Source organism: Oncorhynchus masou, chromosome 21 (assembly GCF_036934945.1).
Source record: "Oncorhynchus masou masou isolate Uvic2021 chromosome 21, UVic_Omas_1.1, whole genome shotgun sequence".
In the NCBI taxonomy this organism is placed as follows: Eukaryota; Metazoa; Chordata; class Actinopteri; order Salmoniformes; family Salmonidae; genus Oncorhynchus; species Oncorhynchus masou.
Window position 1 is genome coordinate 38,618,139 of NC_088232.1, and position 25,000 is coordinate 38,643,138.

Genomic DNA, 25,000 nt, shown 5'->3' on the forward strand with positions numbered 1-25,000 from the left:
GGGAAGAGCAGCAGACCCCCCTTCGCAGCGTAGTAGAACATGTGGAGGAGATGAGGGAGAGGATGACTGTGATTTGGCCAGTGGTGAGAGAGCACATGGCCCAGGCGCAACGTGCCCAGGAGCGTGTCAACAACCGTTGTGTCCAACCACGAGAGTTCCAACCAGGTGAGAAGGTCTTGGTGCTGATCCCTACAAGGGAGAGTACATTCCTGACTACGTGGCATGGGCCCTACGACATCGTTGAGCAAGTATGCGACATCAACTATAAGGTCCACCAACCGGGGCGGAGAAAACCCCTCCAGCTTTACCATGTGAATTTACTGAAGAAATGGCATGCACGCGAGGTGCTGTGCGTAACGTGGACCCGGCCACAGCAGGGCCCGTCCTCGATCTCAAAGCTGCAATGGGGGAAGACCTCAGGCAGACTCAACGACAAGACATCCGAGAGTTCGTCCAGCGGAATACAACAGTGTTCTCCGAGGTGCCGGGGCGCATGGATCTCGTGGAACATCATATCCACACCCGTCTAGGAGAAAGTGCGTAAACGGCCATACTGGATACCAGAAGCCCAGAGGGTGGCGGTCCAGTGGGAAGTGGCGACAATGCTAGAAATGGGGGTACTGGAGGAGTCACACAGTGAGTGGTCTAGCCCCATAGTGCTGGTTCCGAAACCGGAATGAACCGTCCGCTTCTGTAATGACTTCCGGGGCCTGAACGAGGTCAGTAAGTTCGATGCCTACCCCATGCCCCGGGTGGACGACCCGATCGACCGCTTGGGGATGGCGTCAGGGACGAGGGGGTACTGGCAGGTGCCACTGGCAGAGGCCTCCCGGGAGAAGACCTTCTCCACCCTGGGAGGACCGCGTCCTGCGGCCGCACAGTGAGTACGCCGCTGCTTATCTGGACGAAATAATTCTGCACACTGACAGTTGGGAGTCACATCTTTGTAGGTTACAGGCCGTCGTGGATGCACTAAGGGATGCAGGTCTGACCGCGAACCCCCACAAGTGCAAGCCTGGCTATGCCGAGGTGGAGTACCTGGGCTATCAGATCGGGAGTAGAAATGTGAAACACCAAGAAAAAAAATAATCGCTGCCATTAGTGGATGGCCAGTCCCCCAAACCAAGAGGCAGGTGAAGTCAGTCCTGGGGTGAGCAGGGTACTACAGTAGATTTGTACCTAACTTCGCCGCAATAGCTTCTCCCCTCACAGACTTAACAAAGGCATGACTACCCCTGACGGTGCGATGGACGGAGGACACAGAGGCGGCGTTCCAGGCCCTGAAGGCTGCGCAAGTTCGCACCCGGTACTCGTCACCCCGGACTTCTCAGACAACCTCCTGGTCCAGACAGACATGTGGGACCCAGGGGCAGTTTTGTCCCAAGAGCAGGAAGGTGAGGAGCACCCCATCATGTACTGTATGTGGGCAAGAAACTTCTCCCGAGGGAGAAGAAATACTCAATTGTCGAGAAGGAGAGCCTTGCCGTGAAGTGGGCACTGGACACCCTCAAGTATTACCTCCTCGGGAGGAATTTCACACTGATTACTGACCATGGCCCCCTTGTGTGGATGGCAAGAGGTAAGGACACGAATGACCGTGTCACCTGCTGGTTCCTGTCCTAACAGCAATTCTCTTTCTCTGTCATCCACAGGTCCTAGCACGGCAATGCGGACGCCCTATCCCGGAGGAATGCAAACCTAGCCCTTAGCATGCCTCCTTCCCAGTCAGGTGGGGGTAGGGGGTGGTATCCCAGGAGATCTACGCCGGGGGATGGTAATAGAGGGGAGGTATGTGAGGCAAAGTTGGCTCCCTCTGCTGGGAATACGGGAGCTGGGCACCCCGACACGGACAGCCCTCAGTGGAGGTAATTAGAGGAACGTGCCAACCAGCCGTTGAGGCCAAATAAAAGGAGCACGGTGGCACACCGCGAGAGAGAACGGGGAGAGACCGACACCAAGCCACAATAGAGAAGAAGGACCAAGCCAAACCTAAGTGATTTACTTTGTTATGTTTATTTTCTGTCTTAGTAAAGTTGTTTATGCGGACTAAAACCTCCCTGTCTCTGTGTCAAGAAGAAACAAGCGAGAAGCTTCACTCTTTAATCCTCCTCCATTAGGAGTTAGATTGTTAAGAGAAAGCTCTATGCATCACTACTCTGCTCTGGATAGCCTGAAAGCTAAACTTTTTATTAGACTGAGACATCTCTATCAGATCAGTGGATGTTGTTCAATGTATATGGACTGAACAATGAGGAAATACCACGTCACAAGGGGAGTGTGTGTGTGCAGGGGTGCCGGATGGGGGGAAAAAGTCAGGACGATTCTAAGGGCCCCGTCTCCCCATCTCCATACCCGTCTCCCCATCCCCCTGAACCAGCCCACTAAAGAATTATTAGAACATTTTTTTTTTCAATATTATATTATTAACCTATCATCATTAATATAATATTTTATTTACAATGTACTAATAAAACTAATGGTACTTGCTAGCAGTGAATTGAGTGAGGAGTGCCGGTGGAGCATCATGTCTCAGCTTCCTAAAGAAAAACCTGGCTTCCAAAAACAAAAAGAAAAGAAACACAGGAGAGAGAAAACAAAGGGTGACAGTCACCCAATGTTTCACAAGGGGAGGTGGGTGTGTCGTCATTAGTTACTTCATATCTTCACAGAACAATCTGTGTTTACATGTAGCGTCTCTTTTAATCAATGCAGGCAAACTTTTAGCAAGCTATTCAAAATAAATCAAATTGTCCTTGCCTGGTGCCAGGCCCAACAGATGCAGCTTCAGGCTCAGCAGCCCTGTCTCACCATCACCATACCCCTGAACCAGCCCCGTCTCCCCACCCCCATACCCCTGAACCAGCCCCGTCTCCCCACCCCCATACCCTGAACCAGCCCCATCTCCCCATCCCCATACCCCTGAACCAGCCCCATCTCCCCATACCCCTGAACCATCACAGTCTCCCCATACCCCTGAACCAGCCCCGTCTCCCCATCCCCATACCCCTGAACCAGCCCCGTCTCCCCATCCCCATACCCCTGAACCAGCCCCGTCTCCCCACCCCCATACCCCTGAACCAGCCCCGTCTCCCCACCCCCATACCCCTGAACCAGCCCCGTCTCCCCATCCCTCTGAACCAGCCCCGTCTCCCCACCCCCATACCCCTGAACCAGCCCCGTCTCCCCACCCCCATACCCCTGAACCAGCCCTGTCTCCACATCCCCCTGAACCAGCCCCGTCTCCCCACCCCCATACCCCTGAACCAGCCCCGTCTCCCCACCCCCATACCCCTGAACCAGCCCCGTCTCCCCATCCCCGTCCCCCTGAACCAGCCCTGTCTCCCCATCCCCCTGAACCAGCCCCGTCTCCCCACCCCCATACCCCTGAACCAGCCCCGTCTCCCCATCCCCATCCCCCTGAACCAGCACCATCTCCCCATCCCCATCCCCCTGAACCAGCCCCGTCTCACCATCCCCATCCCCCTGAACCAGCCCCGTCTCCCCACCCCCATACCCCTGAACCAGCCCCGTCTCCCCATCCCCATCCCCCTGAACCAGCCCTGTCTCCCCATCCCCCTGAACCAGCCCTGTCTCCCCATCCCCCTGAACCAGCCCCATCTCCCCATCCCCCTGAACCAGCCCCGTCTCACCATACCCCTGAACCAGCCCCCGTCTCACCATACACCTGAACCAGCCCCGTCTCCCCATCCCCATACCCCTGAACCAGCCCCGTCTCCCCACCCCCATACCCCTGAACCAGCCCCATCTCCCCATCCCCTGAACCAGCCCGTCTCACCATACCCCTGAACCAGCCCCGTCTCACCATACCCCTGAACCAGCCCCGTCTCCCCATCCCCATACCCCTGAACCAGCCCCGTCTCCCCATCCCGTCCCCCTGAACCAGCCCTGTCTCCCCATCCCCCTGAACCAGCCCCGTCTCCCCACCCCCATACCCCTGAACCAGCCCCGTCTCCCCATCCCCATCCCCCTGAACCAGCCCTGTCTCCCCATCCCCCTGAACCAGCACCGTCTCCCCATCCCCCTGAACCAGCACCGTCTCCCCATCCCCCTGAACCAGCCCTGTCTCCCCATCCCCCTGAACCAGCCCCGTCTCCCCATCCCCCTGAACCAGCCCCGTCTCCCCATCCCCCTGAACCAGCCCCGTCTCACCATACCCCTGAACCAGCCCCGTCTCACCATACACCTGAACCAGCCCCGTCTCCCCATCCCCATACCCCTGAACCAGCCCCCTCTCCCCCACCCCCATACCCCTGAACCAGCCCCATCTCCCCATCCCCCTGAACCAGCCCCGTCTCACCATACCCCTGAACCAGCCCCGTCTCACCATACCCCTGAACCAGCCCCGTCTCCCCATCCCCATACCCCTGAACCAGCCCCGTCTCCCCACCCCCATACCCCTGAACCAGCCCCGTCTCCCCACCCCCATCCCCCTGAACCAGCCCAGTCTCCCCATCCCCCTGAACCAGCCCCGTCTCCAGACCCCCATCCCCCTGAACCAGCACCATCTCCCCATCCCCCTGAACCAGCCCTGTCTCCCCGTCCCCCTGAACCAGCCCCGTCTCCCCGTCCCCCTGAACCAGCCCCGTCTCCCCGTCCCCCTGAACCAGCCCCGTCTCCCCATCCCCCTGAACCAGCACCGTCTCCCCACCCCCATCCCCCTGAACCAGCACCATCTCCCCATCCCCCTGAACCAGCCCCGTCTCCCCATCCCCCTGAACCAGCCCCGTCTCCCCATCCCCCTGAACCAGCCCCGTCTCCCCATCCCCCTGAACCAGCCCCGTCTCCCCATCCCCCTGAACCAGCCCCGTCTCCCCACCCCCTGAACCAGCCCCGTCTCACCATACCCCTGAACCAGCCCCGTCTCACCATACACCTGAACCAGCCCCGTCTCCCCATCCCCATACCCCTGAACCAGCCCCGTCTCTCCACCCCCATACCCCTGAACCAGCACCGTCTCACCATACCCCTGAACCAGCCCCGTCTCACCATACCCCTGAACCAGCCCCGTCTCCCCATCCCCATACCCCTGTACCAGCCCCGTCTCCCCACCCCCATCCCCCTGAACCAGCCCCGTCTCCCCACCCCCATCCCCCTGAACCAGCCCCGTCTCCACACCCCCATACCCCTGAACCAGCCCCGTCTCCCCACCCCCATACCCCTGAACCAGCCCCGTCTCCCCACCCCCATACCCCTGAACCAGCCCCGTCTCCAAACCCCCATACCCTTGAACCAGCCCCGTCTCCCCACCCCCATACCCCTGAACCAGCCCCGTCTCCCCACCCCCATCCCCCTGAACCAGCCCCGTTTCCCCATCCCCATACCCCTGAACCAGCCCCGTTTCCCCATCCCCATACCCCTGAACCAGCCCCGTCTCCCATCCCCCTGAACCAGCCCCGTCTCCCCATCCCCATGAACCAGCCCCGTCTCCCCATCCCCATACCCCTGAACCAGCCCAGTCTCCCATCCCCCTGAAACAGCCCCGTCTCACCATCCCCATGAACCAGCCCCGTCTCCCCATCCCCATGAACCAGCCCCGTCTCCCCATCCCCATACCCCTAACCAGCCCAGTCTCCCATCCCCTGAAACAGCCCCGTCTCACCATCCCCATGAACCAGCCCCGTCTCCCCATCCCCATGAACCAGCCCCGTCTCCCCATCCCCATACCCCTGAACCAGCCCCGTCTCCCCACCCCCATACCCCTGAACCAGCCCCGTCTCCCCATCCCCATCCCCCTGAACCAGCCCCGTCTCCCCACCCCCATCCCCCTGAACCAGCCCCGTCTCCCCATCCCCCTGAACCAGCCCCGTCTCCCCACTCCCATACCCCTGAACAAGCCCCGTCTCCCCGCCCCCATACCCCTGAACCAGCCCCGTCTCCCCGCCCCCATACCCCTTAAACAGCCCCGTCTCCCCGCCCCCATACCCCTGAACCAGCCCCGTCTCCCCGCCCCCATACCCCTGAACCAGCCCCGTCTCCCCCGCCCCCATACCCCTGAACCAGCCCCGTCTCCCCACCCCCTGAACCAGCCCCGTCTCCCCACCCCCTGAACCAGCCCCGTCTCCCCACCCCCATACCCCTGAACCAGCCCCGTCTCCCCACCCCCATACCCCTGAACCAGCCCCGTCTCCCCATCCCCATACCCCTGAACCAGCCCCGTCTCCCCCATCCCCCTGAACCAGCCCCGTCTCCCCACTCCCATACCCCTGAACCAGCCCCGTCTCCCCATCCCCCTGAACCAGCCCCGTCTCCCCGCTCCCATACCCCTGAACCAGCCCCGTCTCCCCGCCCCCAAACCCCTGAACCAGCCCCGTCTCCCCGCCCCCATACCCCTGAACCAGCCCCGTCTCCCCGCCCCCATACCCCTGAACCAGCCCCGTCTCCCCGCCCCCATACCCCTGAACCAGCCCCGTCTCCCCGCCCCCATACCCCTGAACCAGCCCCGTCTCCCCCCCCCCATACCCCTGAACCAGCCCCGTCTCCCCACCCCCATACCCCTGAACCAGCCCCGTCTCCCCATCCCCATTCCCCTGAACCAGCCCCGTCTCCCCATCCCCCTGAACCAGCCCCGTCTCCCCACTCCCATACCCCTGAACCAGCCCCGTCTCCCCATCCCCCTGAACCAGCCCCGTCTCCCCGCTCCCATACCCCTGAACCAGCCCCGTCTCCCCGCCCCCAAACCCCTGAACCAGCCCCGTCTCCCCGCCCCCATACCCCTGAACCAGCCCCGTCTCCCCGCCCCCATACCCCTGAACCAGCCCCGTCTCCCCGCCCCCATACCCCTGAACCAGCCCCGTCTCCCCGCCCCATACCCCTGAACCAGCCCCGTCTCCCCACCCCATGAACCAGCCCCGTCTCCCCACCCCCCTCCCCCTGAACCAGCCCCGTCTCCCCACCCCCATACCCCTGAACCAGCCCCGTCTCCCCGCCCCCATACCCCTGAACCAGCCCAGTCTCCCCACCCCATGAACCAGCCCCGTCTCCCCACCCCCCATCCCCCCTGAACCAGCCCTGTCTCCCCGCCCCCATACCCCTGAACCAGCCCAGTCTCCCCGCCCCCATACCCCTGAACCAGCCCCGTCTCCCGCCCCCATACCCCTGAACCAGCCCCGTCTCCCCACCCCCTGAACCAGCCCCGTCTCCCCACCCCCTGAACCAGCCCCGTCTCCCCACCCCCATACCCCTGAACCAGCCCCGTCTCCCCACCCCCATACCCCTGAACCAGCCCCGTCTCCCCATCCCCATACCCCTGAACCAGCCCCGTCTCCCCATCCCCCTGAACCAGCCCCGTCTCCCCACTCCCATACCCTGAACCAGCCCCGTCTCCCCATCCCCCTGAACCAGCCCCGTCTCCCCGCTCCCATACCCCTGAACCAGCCCCGTCTCCCCGCCCCCAAACCCCTGAACCAGCCCCGTCTCCCCGCCCCCATACCCCCTGAACCAGCCCCGTCTCCCCGCCCCCATACCCCTGAACCAGCCCCGTCTCCCCGCCCCCATACCCCTGAACCAGCCCCGTCTCCCCGCCCCCATACCCATGAACCAGCCCCGTCTCCCCACCCCATGAACCAGCCCCGTCTCCCCACCCCCATCCCCCTGAACCAGCCCCGTCTCCCCACCCCCATACCCCTGAACCAGCCCCGTCTCCCCGTCTCCCCGCCCCCATACCCCTGAACCAGCCCCGTCTCCCCATACCCCTGAACCAGCCCCGTCTCCCCGCCCCCATACCCCTGAACCAGCCCCGTCTCCCCATACCCCTGAACCAGCCCCGTCTCCCCGCCCCCATACCCCTGAACCAGCCCCGTCTCCCCATCCCCATACCCCTGTACCAGCCCCGTCTCCCCATCCCCATACCCCTGAACCAGCACCATCTCCCCATCCCCCTGAACCAGCCCCGTCTCCCCGTCCCCCTGAACCAGCCCCGTCTCCCCATCCCCCTGAACCAGCCCCGTCTCCCCACCCCCATCCCCCTGAACCAGCACCATCTCCCCATCCCCCTGAACCAGCCCTGTCTCCCCATCCCCTGAACCAGCCCCATCTCCCCACCCCCCTGAACCAGCCCCGTCTCACCATACCCCTGAACCAGCCCCGTCTCACCATACACCTGAACCAGCCCCGTCTCCCCATCCCCATACCCCTGAACCAGCCCCGTCTCCCCACCCCCATACCCCTGAACCAGCCCCATCTCCCACCCCCTGAACCAGCACCGTCTCACCATACCCCTGAACCAGCCCCGTCTCACCATACCCCTGAACCAGCCCCGTCTCCCCATCCCCATACCCCTGTACCAGCCCCGTCTCCCCACCCCCATCCCCCTGAACCAGCCCCGTCTCCCCACCCCCATCCCCCTGAACCAGCCCCGTCTCCACACCCCCATATCCCTGAACCAGCCCCGTCTCCCCACCCCCATACCCCTGAACCAACCCCGTCTCCCCACCCCCATACCCCTGAACCAGCCCCGTCTCCAAACCCCCATACCCTTGAACCAGCCCCGTCTCCCCACCCCCATACCCCTGAACCAGCCCCGTCTCCCCACCCCCATCCCCCTGAACCAGCCCCGTTTCCCCATCCCCATACCCCTGAACCAGCCCCGTTTCCCCATCCCCATACCCCTGAACCAACCCCGTCTCCCCATCCCCATACCCCTGAACCAGCCCCGTTTCCCCATCCCCATACCCCTGAACCAACCCGTCTCCCCACCCCCATACCCCTGAACCAGCCCCGTCTCCAAACCCCCATACCCTTGAACCAGCCCCGTCTCCCCACCCCCATACCCCTGAACCAGCCCCGTCTCCCCACCCCCCTCCCCCTGAACCAGCCCCGTTTCCCCATCCCCATACCCCTGAACCAGCCCCGTTTCCCCATCCCCATACCCCTGAACCAGCCCCGTCTCCCCATCCCCATACCCCTGAACCAGCCCCGTTTCCCCATCCCCATACCCCTGAACCAGCCCCGTCTCCCATCCCCCTGAACCAGCCCCGTCTCCCCATCCCCATGAACCAGCCCCGTCTCCCCATCCCCATACCCCTGAACCAGCCCAGTCTCCCATCCCCCTGAAACAGCCCCGTCTCACCATCCCCATGAACCAGCCCCGTCTCCCCATCCCCATACCCCTGAACCAGCCCAGTCTCCCATCCCCTGAAACAGCCCCGTCTCACCATCCCCATGAACCAGCCCCGTCTCCCCATCCCCATGAACCAGCCCCGTCTCCCCATCCCCATACCCCTGAACCAGCCCCGTCTCCCCACCCCCATACCACTGAACCAGCCCCGTCTCCCCATCCCCATCCCCCTGAACCAGCCCCGTCTCCCCACCCCCATCCCCCTGAACCAGCCCCGTCTCCCCATCCCCCTGAACCAGCCCCGTCTCCCCACTCCCATACCCCTGAACAAGCCCCGTCTCCCCGCCCCCATACCCCTGAACCAGCCCCGTCTCCCCGCCCCCATACCCCTGAACCAGCCCCGTCTCCCCGCCCCCATACCCCTGAACCAGCCCCGTCTCCCCGCCCCCATACCCCTGAACCAGCCCCGTCTCCCACCCCCTGAACCAGCCCCGTCTCCCCACCCCCATCCCCCTGAACCAGCCCCATCTCCCCACCCCCATACCCCTGAACCAGCCCCGTCTCCCCACCCCCATACCCCTGAACCAGCCCCGTCTCCCCATCCCCATACCCCTGAACCAGCCCCGTCTCCCCATCCCCCTGAACCAGCCCCATCTCCCCACCCCCATACCCCTGAACCAGCCCCGTCTCCCCTCCCCCATACCCCTGAACCAGCCCCGTTTCCCCATCCCCATACCCCTGAACCAGCCCCGTCTCCCCATCCCCATACCCCTGAACCAGCCCCGTTTCCCCATCCCCATACCCCTGAACCAACCCCGTCTCCCCACCCCCATACCCCTGAACCAGCCCCGTCTCCAAACCCCCATACCCTTGAACCAGCCCCGTCTCCCCACCCCCATACCCCTGAACCAGCCCCGTCTCCCCACCCCCATCCCCCTGAACCAGCCCCGTTTCCCCATCCCCATACCCCTGAACCAGCCCCGTTTCCCCATCCCCATACCCCTGAACCAGCCCCGTCTCCCCATCCCCATACCCCTGAACCAGCCCCGTTTCCCCATCCCCATACCCCTGAACCAGCCCCGTCTCCCATCCCCCTGAACCAGCCCCGTCTCCCCATCCCCATGAACCAGCCCCGTCTCCCCATCCCCATACCCCTGAACCAGCCCAGTCTCCCATCCCCCTGAAACAGCCCCGTCTCACCATCCCCATGAACCAGCCCCGTCTCCCCATCCCCATACCCCTGAACCAGCCCAGTCTCCCATCCCCTGAAACAGCCCCGTCTCACCATCCCCATGAACCAGCCCCGTCTCCCCATCCCCATGAACCAGCCCCGTCTCCCCATCCCCATACCCCTGAACCAGCCCCGTCTCCCCACCCCCATACCACTGAACCAGCCCCGTCTCCCCATCCCCATCCCCCTGAACCAGCCCCGTCTCCCCACCCCCATCCCCCTGAACCAGCCCCGTCTCCCCATCCCCCTGAACCAGCCCCGTCTCCCCACTCCCATACCCCTGAACAAGCCCCGTCTCCCCCCCCCCATACCCCTGAACCAGCCCCGTCTCCCCGCCCCCATACCCCTGAACCAGCCCCGTCTCCCCGCCCCCATACCCCTGAACCAGCCCCGTCTCCCCGCCCCCATACCCCTGAACCAGCCCCGTCTCCCCCCCCCTGAACCAGCCCCGTCTCCCCACCCCCATACCCCTGAACCAGCCCCGTCTCCCCGCCCCCATACCCCTGAACCAGCCCCGTCTCCCCATACCCCTGAACCAGCCCCGTCTCCCCGCCCCCCATACCCCTGAACCAGCCCCGTCTCCCCGCCCCCATACCCCTGAACCAGCCCCGTCTCCCCGCCCCCATACCCCTGAACAAGCCCCGTCTCCCCGCCCCCATACCCCTGAACCAGCCCCGTCTCCCCACCCCATGAACCAGCCCCGTCTCCCCACCCCCATCCCCCTGAACCAGCCCCGTCTCCCCACCCCCATACCCCTGAACCAGCCCCGTCTCCCCGTCCCCATACCCCTGAACCAGCCCCGTCTCCCCGCCCCCATACCCCTGAACCAGCCCCGTCTCCCCGCCCCCATACCCCTGAACCAGCCCCGTCTCCCCACCCCATGAACCAGCCCCGTATCCCCACCCCCATCCCCCTGAACCAGCCCCGTCTCCCGCCCCCATACCCCTGAACCAGCCCCGTCTCCCCGCCCCCATACACCTGAACCAGCCCCGTCTCCCCGCCCCCATACCCCTGAACCAGCCCCGTCTCCCCGCCCCCATACCCCTGAACCAGCCCCGTCTCCCCGCCCCCATACCCCTGAACCAGCCCCGTCTCCCCGCCCCCATACCCCTGAACCAGCCCCGTCTCCCCATACCCCTGAACCAGCCCCGTCTCCCCGCCCCCATACCCCTGAACCAGCCCCGTCTCCCCACTCCCATACCCCTGAACAAGCCCCGTCTCCCCGCCCCCATACCCCTGAACCAGCCCCGTCTCCCCGCCCCCATACCCCTGAACCAGCCCCGTCTCCCCGCCCCCATACCCCTGAACCAGCCCCGTCTCCCCGCCCCCATACCCCTGAACCAGCCCCGTCTCCCCACCCCTGAACCAGCCCCGTCTCCCCACCCCCATCCCCCTGAACCAGCCCCATCTCCCCACCCCCATACCCCTGAACCAGCCCCGTCTCCCCACCCCCATACCCCTGAACCAGCCCCGTCTCCCCATCCCCATACCCCTGAACCAGCCCCGTCTCCCCATCCCCCTGAACCAGCCCCGTCTCCCCACTCCCATACCCCTGAACCAGCCCCGTCTCCCCATCCCCCTGAACCAGCCCCGTCTCCCCGCCCCCATACCCCTGAACCAGCCCCGTCTCCCCGCCCCCATACCCCTGAACCAGCCCCGTCTCCCCGCCCCCATACCCCTGAACCAGCCCCGTCTCCCCGCCCCCATACCCCTGAACCAGCCCCGTCTCCCCACCCCATGAACCAGCCCCGTATCCCCACCCCCATCCCCCTGAACCAGCCCCGTCTCCCCGCCCCCATACCCCTGAACCAGCCCCGTCTCCCCGCCCCCATACCCCTGAACCAGCCCCGTCTCCCCGCCCCCATACCCCTGAACCAGCCCCGTCTCCCCGCCCCCATACCCCTGAACCAGCCCCGTCTCCCCGCCCCCATACCCCTGAACCAGCCCCGTCTCCCCATCCCCATACCCCTGAACCAGCCCCGTCTCCCCATCCCCCTGAACCAGCCCCGTCTCCCCACTCCCATCCCCCTGAACCAGCCCCGTCTCCCCGCCCCCATACCCCTGAACCAGCCCCGTCTCCCCGCCCCCATACCCCTGAACCAGCCCCGTCTCCCCGCCCCCATACCCCTGAACCAGCCCCGTCTCCCCGCCCCCATACCCCTGAACCAGCCCCGTCTCCCCGCCCCCATACCCCTGAACCAGCCCCGTCTCCCCACCCCATGAACCAGCCCCGTATCCCCACCCCCATCCCCCTGAACCAGCCCCGTCTCCCCGCCCCCATACCCCTGAACCAGCCCCGTCTCCCCGCCCCCATACCCCTGTACCAGCCCCGTCTCCCCGCCCCCCATACCCCTGAACCAGCCCCGTCTCCCCGCCCCCCATACCCCTGAACCAGCCCCGTCTCCCCGCCCCCATACCCCTGAACAAGCCCCGTCTCCCCGCCCCCATACCCCTGAACCAGCCCCGTCTCCCCACCCCATGAACCAGCCCCGTCTCCCCACCCCCATCCCCCTGAACCAGCCCCGTCTCCCCACCCCCATACCCCTGAACCAGCCCCGTCTCCCCGTCTCCCCGCCCCCATACCCCTGATCCAGCCCCGTCTCCCCGCCCCCATACCCCTGAACCAGCCCCGTCTCCCCGCCCCCATACCCCTGAACCAGCCCCGTCTCCCCACCCCATGAACCAGCCCCGTATCCCCACCCCCATCCCCCTGAACCAGCCCCGTCTCCCCGCCCCCATACCCCTGAACCAGCCCCGTCTCCCCGCCCCCATACACCTGAACCAGCCCCGTCTCCCCGCCCCCATACCCCTGAACCAGCCCCGTCTCCCCGCCCCCATACCCCTGAACCAGACCCGTCTCCCCGCCCCCATACCCCTGAACCAGCCCCGTCTCCCCGCCCCCATACCCCTGAACCAGCCCCGTCTCCCCATACCCCTGAACCAGCCCCGTCTCCCCCGCCCCCCATACCCCTGAACCAGCCCCGTCTCCCCCCGCCCCCATACCCCTGAACCAGCCCCGTCTCCCCGCCCCCATACCCCTGAACAAGCCCCGTCTCCCCGCCCCCATACCCCTGAACCAGCCCCGTCTCCCCACCCCATGAACCAGCCCCGTCTCCCCACCCCCATCCCCCTGAACCAGCCCCGTCTCCCCACCCCCATACCCCTGAACCAGCCCCGTCTCCCCGTCCCCATACCCCTGAACCAGCCCCGTCTCCCCGCCCCCATACCCCTGAACCAGCCCCGTCTCCCCCCCCCCCATACCCCTGAACCAGCCCCGTCTCCCCACCCCATGAACCAGCCCCGTATCCCCACCCCCATCCCCCTGAACCAGCCCCGTCTCCCCGCCCCCATACCCCTGAACCAGCCCCGTCTCCCCGCCCCCATACACCTGAACCAGCCCCGTCTCCCCGCCCCCATACCCCTGAACCAGCCCCGTCTCCCCGCCCCCATACCCCTGAACCAGCCCCGTCTCCCCGCCCCCATACCCCTGAACCAGCCCCGTCTCCCCGCCCCCATACCCCTGAACCAGCCCCGTCTCCCCCATACCCCTGAACCAGCCCCGTCTCCCCGCCCCCATACCCCTGAACCAGCCCCGTCTCCCCACTCCCATACCCCTGAACAAGCCCCGTCTCCCCGCCCCCATACCCCTGAACCAGCCCCGTCTCCCCGCCCCCATACCCCTGAACCAGCCCCGTCTCCCCGCCCCCATACCCCTGAACCAGCCCCGTCTCCCCGCCCCCATACCCCTGAACCAGCCCCGTCTCCCCACCCCCTGAACCAGCCCCGTCTCCCCACCCCCATCCCCCTGAACCAGCCCCATCTCCCCACCCCCATACCCCTGAACCAGCCCCGTCTCCCCACCCCCATACCCCTGAACCAGCCCCGTCTCCCCATCCCCATACCCCTGAACCAGCCCCGTCTCCCCATCCCCCTGAACCAGCCCCGTCTCCCCACTCCCATATACCCCTGAACCAGCCCCGTCTCCCCATCCCCCCCCTGAACCAGCCCCGTCTCCCCGCCCCCATACCCCTGAACCAGCCCCGTCTCCCCGCCCCCATACCCCTGAACCAGCCCCGTCTCCCCATCCCCATACCCCTGAACCAGCCCCGTCTCCCCGCCCCCATACCCCTGAACCAGCCCCGTCTCCCCGCCCCCATACCCCTGAACCAGCCCCGTCTCCCCATCCCCATACCCCTGAACCAGCCCCGTCTCCCCATCCCCATCCCCCTGAACCAGCCCCGTCTCCCCATACCCCTGAACCAGCCCCGTCTCCCCATCCCCATCCCCTGAACCAGCCCCGTCTCCCCATCCCCATACCCCTGAACCAGCCCCGTCTCCCCATCCCCATCCCCCTGAATCAGCCCCGTCTCCCCATACCCCTGAACCATATCCCCATCCCCCTGAACCAGCCCCGTCTCCCCATCCCCCTGAACCAGCCCCGTCTCCCCATCCCCATCCCCCTGAACCAGCCCCGTCTCCCCATCCCCATCCCCCTGAACCAGCCCCGTCTCCCCATCCCCCTGAACCAGCCCCGTCTCCCCATCCCCATCCCCCTGAACCAGCCCCGTCTCCCCACCCCATACCCCTGAACCAGCCCCGTCTCCCCATCCCCATACCCCTGAACCAGCCCCGTCTCCCCATCCCCCTGAACCAGCCCCGTCTCCCCCACTCCCATACCCCTGAACCAGCCCCGTCTCCCCATCCCCTGAACCAGCCCCGTCTCCCCGCCCCCATACCCCTGAACCAGCCCCGTCTCCCCGCCCCCATACCCCTGAACCAGCCCCGTCTCCCCATCCCCCCCATACCCCTGAACCAGCCCCGTCTCCCCGCCCCCATACCCCTGAACCAGCCCCGTCTCCCCACCCCATGAACCAGCCCCGTATCCCCACCCCCATCCCCCTGAACCAGCCCCGTCTCCCCGCCCCCATACCCCTGAACCAGCCCCGTCTCCCCCCCCATACCCCTGAACCCCCGTGAACCCCCCGTACCCCCCGCCCCCATACCCCTGAACCAGCCCCGTCTCCCCATCTCCCCTGCCCCCCCGTCTCCCCATACCCCTGAACCAGCCCCGTCTCCCCGCCCCCATACCCCTGAACCAGCCCCGTCTCCCCATACCCCTGAACCAGCCCCGTCTCCCCATACCCCTGAACCAGCCCCGTCTCCCAATACCCCTGAACCAGCCCCGTCTCCCCATCCCCCATCCCCCTGAACCAGCCCCGTCTCCCCCCCCATATACCCCTGAACCAGCCCCGTCTCCCCACCCCCATACCCCTGAACCAGCCCCGTCTCCCCATCCCCATACCCCTGAACCAGCCCCGTCTCCCCATCCCCCATACCCCTGAACCAGCCCCGTCTCCCCGCCCCCATACCCCTGAACCAGCCCCGTCTCCCCATCCCCATACCCCTGAACCAGCCCCGTCTCCCCACCCCCATGAACCAGCCCCGTCTCCCCGCCCCCATACCCCTGAACCAGCCCCGTCTCCCCATACCCCTGAACCAGCCCCGTCTCCCATCCCCCATACCCCTGAACCAGCCCCGTCTCCCCGCCCCATACCCCTGAACCAGCCCCGTCTCCCCACTCCCATACCCCTGAACCAGCCCCGTCTCCCCGCCCCCATACCCCTGAACCAGCCCCGTCTCCCCCCCCCGCCCCCATCCCCACCCCTGAACCAGCCCCGTCTCCCCACCCCCCCATACCCCTGAACAAGCCCCGTCTCCCCACCCCCATAACCCCTGAACCAGCCCCGTCTCCCCATCCCCATACCCCTGAACCAGCCCCGTCTCCCCACCCCCATCCCCTGAACCAGCCCCGTCTCCCCACCCCATACCCCTGAACCAGCCCCGTCTCCCCGCCCCCATACCCCTGAACCAGCCCCGTCTCCCCGCCCCCATACCCCTGAACCAGCCCCGTCTCCCCGCCCCCATACCCCTGAACCAGCCCCGTCTCCCCACCCCATGAACCAGCCCCGTATCCCCACCCCCATCCCCCCTGAACCAGCCCCGTCTCCCCGCCCCCATACCCCTGAACCAGCCCCGTCTCCCCGCCCCCATACACCTGAACCAGCCCCATCTCCCCGCCCCCATACCCCTGAACCAGCCCCGTCTCCCCGCCCCATACCCCTGAACCAGCCCCGTCTCCCCGCCCCCATACCCCTGAACCAGCCCCGTCTCCCCCCCCCCCCTGAACCCCTGAACCAGCCCCGTCTCCCCATACCCCTGAACCAGCCCCGTCTCCCCCCCCATACCCCTGAACCAGCCCCGTCTCCCCATACCCCTGAACCAGCCCCGTCTCCCCGCCCCCATACCCCTGAACCAGCCCCGTCTCCCCATCCCCATACCCCTGAACCAGCCCCGTCTCCCCATCCCCATCCCCCTGAACCAGCCCCGTCTCCCCATCCCCATACCCCTGAACCAGCCCCGTCTCCCCATCCCCATCCCCCTGAACCAGCCCCGTCTCCCCATCCCCATACCCCTGAACCAGCCCCGTCTCCCCATCCCCATCCCCCTGAATCAGCCCCGTCTCCCCATACCCCTGAACCATATCCCCATCCCCCTGAACCAGCCCCGTCTCCCCATCCCCCTGAACCAGCCCCGTCTCCCATCCCCCTGAACCAGCCCCGTCTCCCCATCCCCATCCCCCTGAACCAGCCCCGTCTCCCATCCCCCTGAACCAGCCCCGTCTCCCCATCCCCATCCCCTGAACCAGCCCCGTCTCCCCATCCCCATCCCCCTGAACCAGCCCCGTCTCCCCATCCCCATCCCCCTGAACCAGCCCCGTCTCCCCATCCCCATGAACCAGCCCCGTCCCCATCCCCATCCCCATGAACCAGCCCCGTCTCCCCATCCCCATACCCCTGAACCAGCCCCGTCTCCTCATCCCCATCCCCCTGAACCAGCCCCGTCTCCCCATCCCCCCCTGAACCAGCCCCGTCTCCTCATCCCCCTGAACCAGCCCCGTCTCCCCATCCCCCTGAACCAGCCCCGTCTCCCCATCCCCCTGAACCAGCCCCGTCTCCCCATCCCCATCCCCCTGAACCAGCCCTGTCTCCCCATCCCCCTGAACCAGCCCCGTCTCCCATCCCCATCCCCCTGAACCAGCCCCGTCTCCCCATCCCCATGAACCAGCCCCGAACCCCCATACCCCTGAACCAGCCCCGTCTCCCCGTCCCCCTGAACCAGCCCCGTCTCCCCATCCCCATACCCCTGAACCAGCCCCGTCTCCCCATCCCCATACCCCTGAACCAGCCCCGTCTCCCCATACCCCTGAACCAGCCCCGTCTCCCATCCCCATACCCCTGAACCAGCCCCGTCTCCCCATACCCCTGAACCAGCCCCTTCTCCCCATACCCCTGAACCAGCCCCGTCTCCCCATACCCCTGAACCAGCCCCGTCTCCCCATCCCCATACCCCTGAACCAGCCCCGTCTCCCCATCCCCATCCCCTGAACCAGCCCCGTCTCCCCATCCCCATACCCCTGAACCAGCCCCGTCTCCCCATCCCCATACCCCTGAACCAGCCCCGTCTCCCCATCCCCATACCCCTGAACCAGCCCGTCTCCCCATCCCCATACCCCTGAACCAGCCCCGTCTCCCCATCCCCCTGAACCAGCCCCGTCTCCCCATCCCCCTGAACCAGCCCCTTCTCCCCATCCCCATGAACCAGCCCCGTCTCCCCATCCCCCTGAACCAGCCCCGTCTCCCCATCCCCATCCCCCTGAACCAGCCCCGTCTCCCCATCCCCATCCCCCTGAACCAGCCCCGTCTCCCATCCCCATCCCCATGAACCAGCCCCGTCTCCCCATCCCCCTGAACCAGCCCCGTCTCCCCATCCCCCTGAACCAGCCCCATCTCCCCATCCCCCCCCTGAACCAGCCCCGTCTCCCCATCCCCATACCCCTGAACCAGCCCCGTCTCCCCATCCCCATGAACCAGCCCCGTCTCCCCATCCCCCTGAACCAGCCCCGTCTCCCCATCCCCATCCCCCTGAACCAGCCCTGTCTCCCCATCCCCCTGAACCAGCCCCGTCTCCCCATCCCCATCCCCCTGAACCAGCCCCGTCTCCCCATCCCCATACCCCTGAACCAGCCCCGTCTCCCCACACCCATACCCCTGAACCAGCCCCGTCTCCCCACACCCAACCCCTGAACCAGCCCCGTCTCCCCACACCCATCCCCCTGAACCAGCCCCGTCTCCCCACCCATCCCCCTGAACCAGCCCCGTCTCCCCATCCCCATACCCCTGAACCAGCCCTGTCTCCCCATCCCCCTGAACCAGCCCTGTCTCCCCATCCCCCTGAACTAGCCCTGTCTCCCCATCCCCCTGAACCAGCCCTGTCTCCCCATCCCCCTGAACCAGCCCTGTCTCCCCATCCCTATACCCTTGAACCAGCCCTACTCACAACTGAAGGAGGTGAGCAGCATTTTGTTGAATGACATGTCAGTTGGCATAATTGCAGGTACTGCAGTGCATTGAGGACAGGAATGTGATTCTCCAGTCAGGAAAAATGTCACTTGACACAGAGGCAGCCAATATCAAGGCCTTAAAGGAAGAGATGCCGGCTCTTAGAGTTGGATGGAAATCTCTCCTGTCTGTGGAAACACCGACTGTTACGCAAATGGATGTTGCACCTCAATTTAGCAAGGAACACAGCCGCCAGAGGAAAAGGAAGAGATTCCATGATGAGATCTCTCAAGAGGAGACAGCAACGGTGTTTCGGAACACAGTGTTTTTTTACTGCTATGGACAACATCATAAGTGACCTGGACACTAGGTTCCAGAACACTGCAAAAATTGTAGAATAATTTTCTGCTGTTCTGAAAGTTGGTCAGATTAGTGAGGATAAAGTCCCTTCTGTGTGCCAACCACTGATCATGAAGTATTCCAGAGATCTGACACCTGAGTTTCAACATGAAGTAAGACACCTGAACACTGTATATGATGCCACTTTCTTCCCCTAACTTGTCCCCTCTTTGTCTCCTGACACCTGAACACTGTATATGCTGCCACTTTCCCCCCCTAACTTGTTCCCTCTTGGTCTCCTGACACCTGAACACTGTATATGCTGCCACTTGTCCCCTGACACCTGAACACTGTATATGCTGCCACTTGTCCCCTCTTTGTCTCCTGACACCTGAACACTGTATATGCTGCCTCTCTAACTTGTTCCCTCTTGGTCTCCTGACACCTGAACACTGTATATGCTGCCACTTTTCCCCCTCTGTCTCCTGACACCTGAACACTGTATATGCTGCAACTTTCTTTCCCCCTTGGTCCCCTAACTTGTCCCCTCTTTCCCCTCTTGTCTCCTGACACCTGAACACTGTATATGCTGCCACTTTCCCCCTAACTTGTCCCCTCTTGGTCTCCTGACACCTGAACACTGTATATGCTGCCACTTGTCCCCTCTGTCTCCTGACACCTGAACACTGTATATATCTGCCACTTTCCCCCCTAACTTGTCCCCTGACACCTGAACACTGTATATGCTGCAACTTTCCCCCTAACTTGTCCCCTCTTTGTCTCCTGACACCTGAACACTGTATATGCTGCCACTTTCCCCCCCTAACTTGTCCCCTCTTGGTCTCCTGACACCTGAACACTGTATATGCTGCCACTTGTCCCCTCTGTCTCCTGACACCTGAACACTGTATATATCTGCCACTTTCCCCCCTAACTTGTCCCCTGACACCTGAACACTGTATATGCTGCCACTTGTCCCCTCTGTCTCCTGACACCTGAACACTGTATATAACTTGCCACTTTCCCCCTAACTGCCACTTTCCCCCTTTGTCTCCTGACACCTGAGCACTGCATATATCTGCTCACTTTATGCACACTAACTAACTTGTCCCCTCTTGGTCTCCTGACACCTGAACACCCCTGTCTCCTGACACCTAACACTGTATATGCTGCCACTTTCCCCCTAACTTGTCCCCTCTTGGTCCCCTGAACACTGTATATGCTGCCATATGCTGCCACTTTCCCCTAACTTGACCCCTCTTGGTCTCCTGACACCTGAACACTGTATATGCTGCCACTTTCCCCCTAACTTGACCCCTCTTGGTCCCCTGACACCTGAACACTGTATATGCTGCCACTTTCCCCTAACTTTCTTGGTCTCCTGACACCTGAACACTGTATATGCTGCCACTTTCCCCCTAACTTGTTCCCTCTTGGTCTCCTGACACCTGAACACTGTATATGCTGCCACTTTTCCCCCTAACTTGTTCCCTTTGTCTCCTGACACCTGAACACTGTATATGCTGCCACTTCCCCCCTAACTTGTTCCCTCTTGGTCTCCTGACACCTTGTCCCCTCTTTGTTCCCTCTTGTCTCCTGACACCTGAACACTGTATATGCTGCCACTTCCCCCTAACTTGTCCCCTCTTTGTCTCCTGACACCTGAACACTGTATATGCTGCCACTTCCCACCTAACTTGTCCCCTCTTGTCTCCTGACACCTGAACACTGTATATATCGGCCACTTTCCCCCCTAACTTGTCCCCTGACACCTGAACACTGTATATGCTGCCACTTGTCCCCTCTTTGTCTCCTGACACCTGAACACTGTATATGCTGCCTCTTACACCCGTAACTTGTCCCCTCTTTGTCTCCTGAACACTGTATATGCTGCCACTTCCCCCCTAACTTGTCCCCTCTTGGTCTCCTGACACCTGAACACTGTATATGCTGTCACTTGCCCCCGCTTTGTCTCCTGACACCTGAGCACTGCATATATCTGCCACTTTCCCCCTAACTTGACCCCTCTTGGTCCCCTGACATCTGAACACTGTATATGCTGCCACTTTCCCCCTAACTTGACCCCTCTTGGTCTCCTGACACCTGAACACTGTATATGCTGCCACTTTCCCCCTAACTTGACCCCTCTTGGTCCCCTGACATCTGAACACTGTATATGCTGCCACTTTCCCCCTAACTTGACCCCTCTTGGTCTCCTGACACCTGAACACTGTATATGCTGCCACTTGTCCCCTCTTTGTCTCCTGACACCTGAACACTGTATATGCTGCCACTTCCCCCTAACTTGTCCCCTCTTGGTCTCCTGACACCTGAACACTGTATATGCTGCCACTTGTCCCCTCTTTGTCTCCTGACACCTGAACACTGTATATATCTGCCACTTTCCCCCCTAACTTGTCCCCTGACACCTGAACACTGTATATGCTGCCACTTGTCCCCTCTTTGTCTCCTGACACCTGAACACTGTATATGCTGCCACTTGTCCCCTCTTTGTCTCCTGACACCTGAACACTGTATATGCTGCCACTTTCCCCCTAACTTGTCCCCTCTTAACACTGTATATGCTGCCACTTTCCCCCTAACTTGACCCCTCTTGGTCCCCTGACACCTTGTTCCCTCTTTGTCTCCTGACACCTGAACACTGTATATGCTGCAAACTTCCCCTCTTGGTCCACTGAACACTGTATATGTCCCCCCCTCTTGGTCTCACTGACACCTGAACACTGTATATGCTGTCACTTGTCCCCTCTTTGTCTCCTGACACCTGAACACTGTATATATCTGCCACTTTCCCCCTAACTTGTCCCCTCTTGGTCCCCTGAACACTGTATATGCTGCCACTTGTCCCCTCTTTGTCTCCTGACACCTGAACACTGTATATATTTGCCACTTTCCCCCCTAACTTGCCCCCGCTTTGTCTCCTGACACCTGAGCACTGCATATATCTGCCACTTTCCCCCTAACTTGACCCCTCTTGGTCCCCTGACATCTGAAAACTGTATATGCTGCCACTTTCCCCCTAACTTGACCCCTCTTGGTCTCCTGACACCTGAACACTGTATATGCTGCCACTTTCCACCCCTAACTTGTTCCCTCTTTGTCTCCTGACACCTGAACACTGTATATGCTGCCACTTCCCCCCTAACTTGTCCCCTCTTGGTCTCCTGACACCTGAACACTGTTTATGCTGCCACTTGTCCCCTCTTTGTCTCCTGACACCTGAACACTGTATATATCTGCCACTTTCCCCCCTAACTTGTCCCCTGACACCTGAACACTGTATATGCTGCCACTTGTCCCCTCTTTGTCTCCTGACACCTGAACACTGTATATGCTGCCACTTGTCCCCTCTTTGTCTCCTGAACACTGTATATGCTGCCTCTTACACCCGTAACTTGTTCCCTCTTTGTCTCCTGACACCTGAACACTGTATATGCTGCCTCTTACACCCGTAACTTGTTCCCTCTTTGTCTCCTGACACCTGAACACTGTATATGCTGCAACTTCCCCCCCCTAACTTGTCCCCTCTTGGTCTCCTGACACCCGAACACTGTATATGCTGTCACTTGTCCCCTCTTTGTCTCCTGACACCTGAACACTGTATATATCTGCCACTTTCCCCCCTAACTTGTCCCCTGACACCTGAACACTGTATATGCTGCCACTTGTCCCCTCTTTGTCCCCTGACACCTGAACACTGTATATGCTGCCACTTGTCCCCTCTTTGTCTCCTGACACCTGAACACTGTATATATCTGCCACTTTCCCCCCTAACTTGTCCCCTGACACCTGAACACTGTATATGCTGCCACTTGTCCCCTCTTTGTCTCCTGACACCTGAACACTGTATATATTTGCCACTTTCCCCCCTAACTTGCCCCGCTTTGTCTCCTGACACCTGAGCACTGCATATATCTGCCACTTTCCCCCTAACTTGTCCCCTCTTTGTCTCCTGACACCTGAACACTGTATATTCTGCCACTTACCCCCCCTAACTTGTTCCCTCTTGGTCTCCTGAACACTGTATATGCTGCCACTTGTCCCCTCTTTGTCTCCTGACACCTGAACACTGTATATTCTGCCACTTTCCCCCCTAACTTGTTCCCACTTTGTCTCCTAAATGTAATTTGTAAGATGCAGCTGCAAAGCATATTTGGAGAAGTGTGCATTGCTTTACGTATATTTTGCACACTGCCTGTGACTGTTGCTGGTGGTGAGAGAGCTTTCAGTAAGCTAAAACTGATTTTAAAAACTATTTGAAGTCCACTATGTCCCAGGACAGGCTTTGCAGTCTTGACATGCTGTCCATTGAAAGTCAGTTAACTAGAAAGCTGGACTTCAAAGACTTGATCGGTGACTTTGCTAGCAAGAAGGCTGGGAGCTGGGCTCTTGGTGAGTTAGGCTGTGCAAGGACCAGTGATAACTGTTAAATGGCATCGCTATGGATACTGGATCACTACACACATGATGCCCACAGGCTGAGAACAAGACTGAGAACAAGATATATCTCAAAGTAATGGCTGGATTACCATAAAATTTGTTGTGCACAATCAAGACCCCAAGTGGAAGAAACCTTTTGATTTGGTGACCTCTTGACCTTTCCTCTAGCGCCACTATCAGGCCTTTTCATTTCCATTTTGTTTTCCATTTTCCCATTTCCACCTTTACAGCTGCTTATTTTCTTGTTGCTATGTATACTTAGTTCAACAATCTGCTGCTGATTTGATTATTTGGTTTGTTATATCATTCTATAGATGATAATGTTCATAATGTATATTTATGTAACATTTATTTTAAGTTATTCATTAATGTTAAGAGAATTTTAACATTCAAATAAATTACACATAGACTGTAAAAGACATCCTTTAGCACATTTCTTATAGAGGGGATCAGTCTTGCTTCAAATAGTGAATTCCACTGTATGCAGAATGTTGCATGCATGTCTGCACAGTGTTCTATTTTCACAGCTCAGTGTCAGTAAATATCCTACAGTAAATAATGGACTACAAGAGAGTTGCAAGGCTGCAAAGCTACGGTTACTTAATTAAAGCTTTGAACGGGTTGATTGGGATCTGGAGGTGTGTGGTTACACCATTTGCACAGGGTTGGTGTGGCCTGTGGTGGTGGGGCCCAATGTGATATATTTTCATGGAGCCCAAAATCCCTGGCGGTGCTCGTGTGTGTGTGTGTGTGTGTGTGTGTGTGTGTGTGCCACAGAACTGATACAGAAACATGATGACATTGGCCAATGACATTTGACAGGAACAACAGAGACTATCTGCTGTTCTTTTGTGCTTAGTGTTGAGCCTTTCACCAGCACCTGGGCTAACACACACATGACCTTCTTTTATATAGACTCACTGTGGAGTCTACAGAGAGTCTGGTCAACAGCTGGTAGGGTGGCAAATCTATCAAACACCAGAGTGTCATAGAGGGATTCAACAGATCTGTATTTGGGCCACATTTGGCACTGGCAAAATGTCACTTCATTATAGTAGCGTGTGTGTTCACCTGTGGCTTTCTGTCGGACATTGTTGCGGGCCTTCTCCACGCCAGGGGCCCCTGAGGTGGTAGCGCTGCGGAACCTCATGGGCTCCTGGACCCCCTGCTGGTCTCCCTGGTTCCTCCAGCTCAGAGAGAAGGACCTGGCCACCGCTGCTGCCTTCTGGGAATCCTGGACCACTCCTGAGAGACATACAGAGAGAGAGAGAGACAGACACATAAATAATATCAATAGAAAATTAAAAAAGAGAAACGGAATCTTGAGTTCTACCATTGCTGATATCCGAACTGAGGCTTACACTGCATTACTCACCACTATCCCTGCATCTCTCTCTCCCCCTCTCTCCCTCCTTACCCCGTCCCCTCTGTTTCTTCTCCTTCTGTTCACTGAGTTTGTCCAGGGGCAGGTTGCTCATGTCCAGGCCGTAGACG

The 25,000-nt window shown here is 61.8% G+C and overlaps 1 protein-coding gene across 3 annotated transcripts in view; it reads right to left on the minus strand.

The window, feature by feature from the left end:
- LOC135508322 (ral GTPase-activating protein subunit alpha-2-like) overlaps positions 1-25,000 on the minus strand; it is a 227,279-nt gene that overhangs the window by 108,211 nt on the left and 94,068 nt on the right. For 2 of the 3 annotated variants that reach the window (XM_064928424.1, XM_064928422.1), the window contains exons 15-16: positions 24,924-25,000; positions 24,578-24,751 (exon numbers count right to left, since the gene is read on the minus strand). The exon at positions 24,924-25,000 is cut by the window's right edge and continues 161 nt beyond it. In XM_064928424.1, coding sequence (XP_064784496.1) covers positions 24,578-24,751; positions 24,924-25,000 — 251 coding nt within the window. Of the gene's footprint in view, positions 1-24,577; positions 24,752-24,881 lie in introns of all 3 variants that reach the window. The other variant, XM_064928423.1, reaches the window with a different exon arrangement.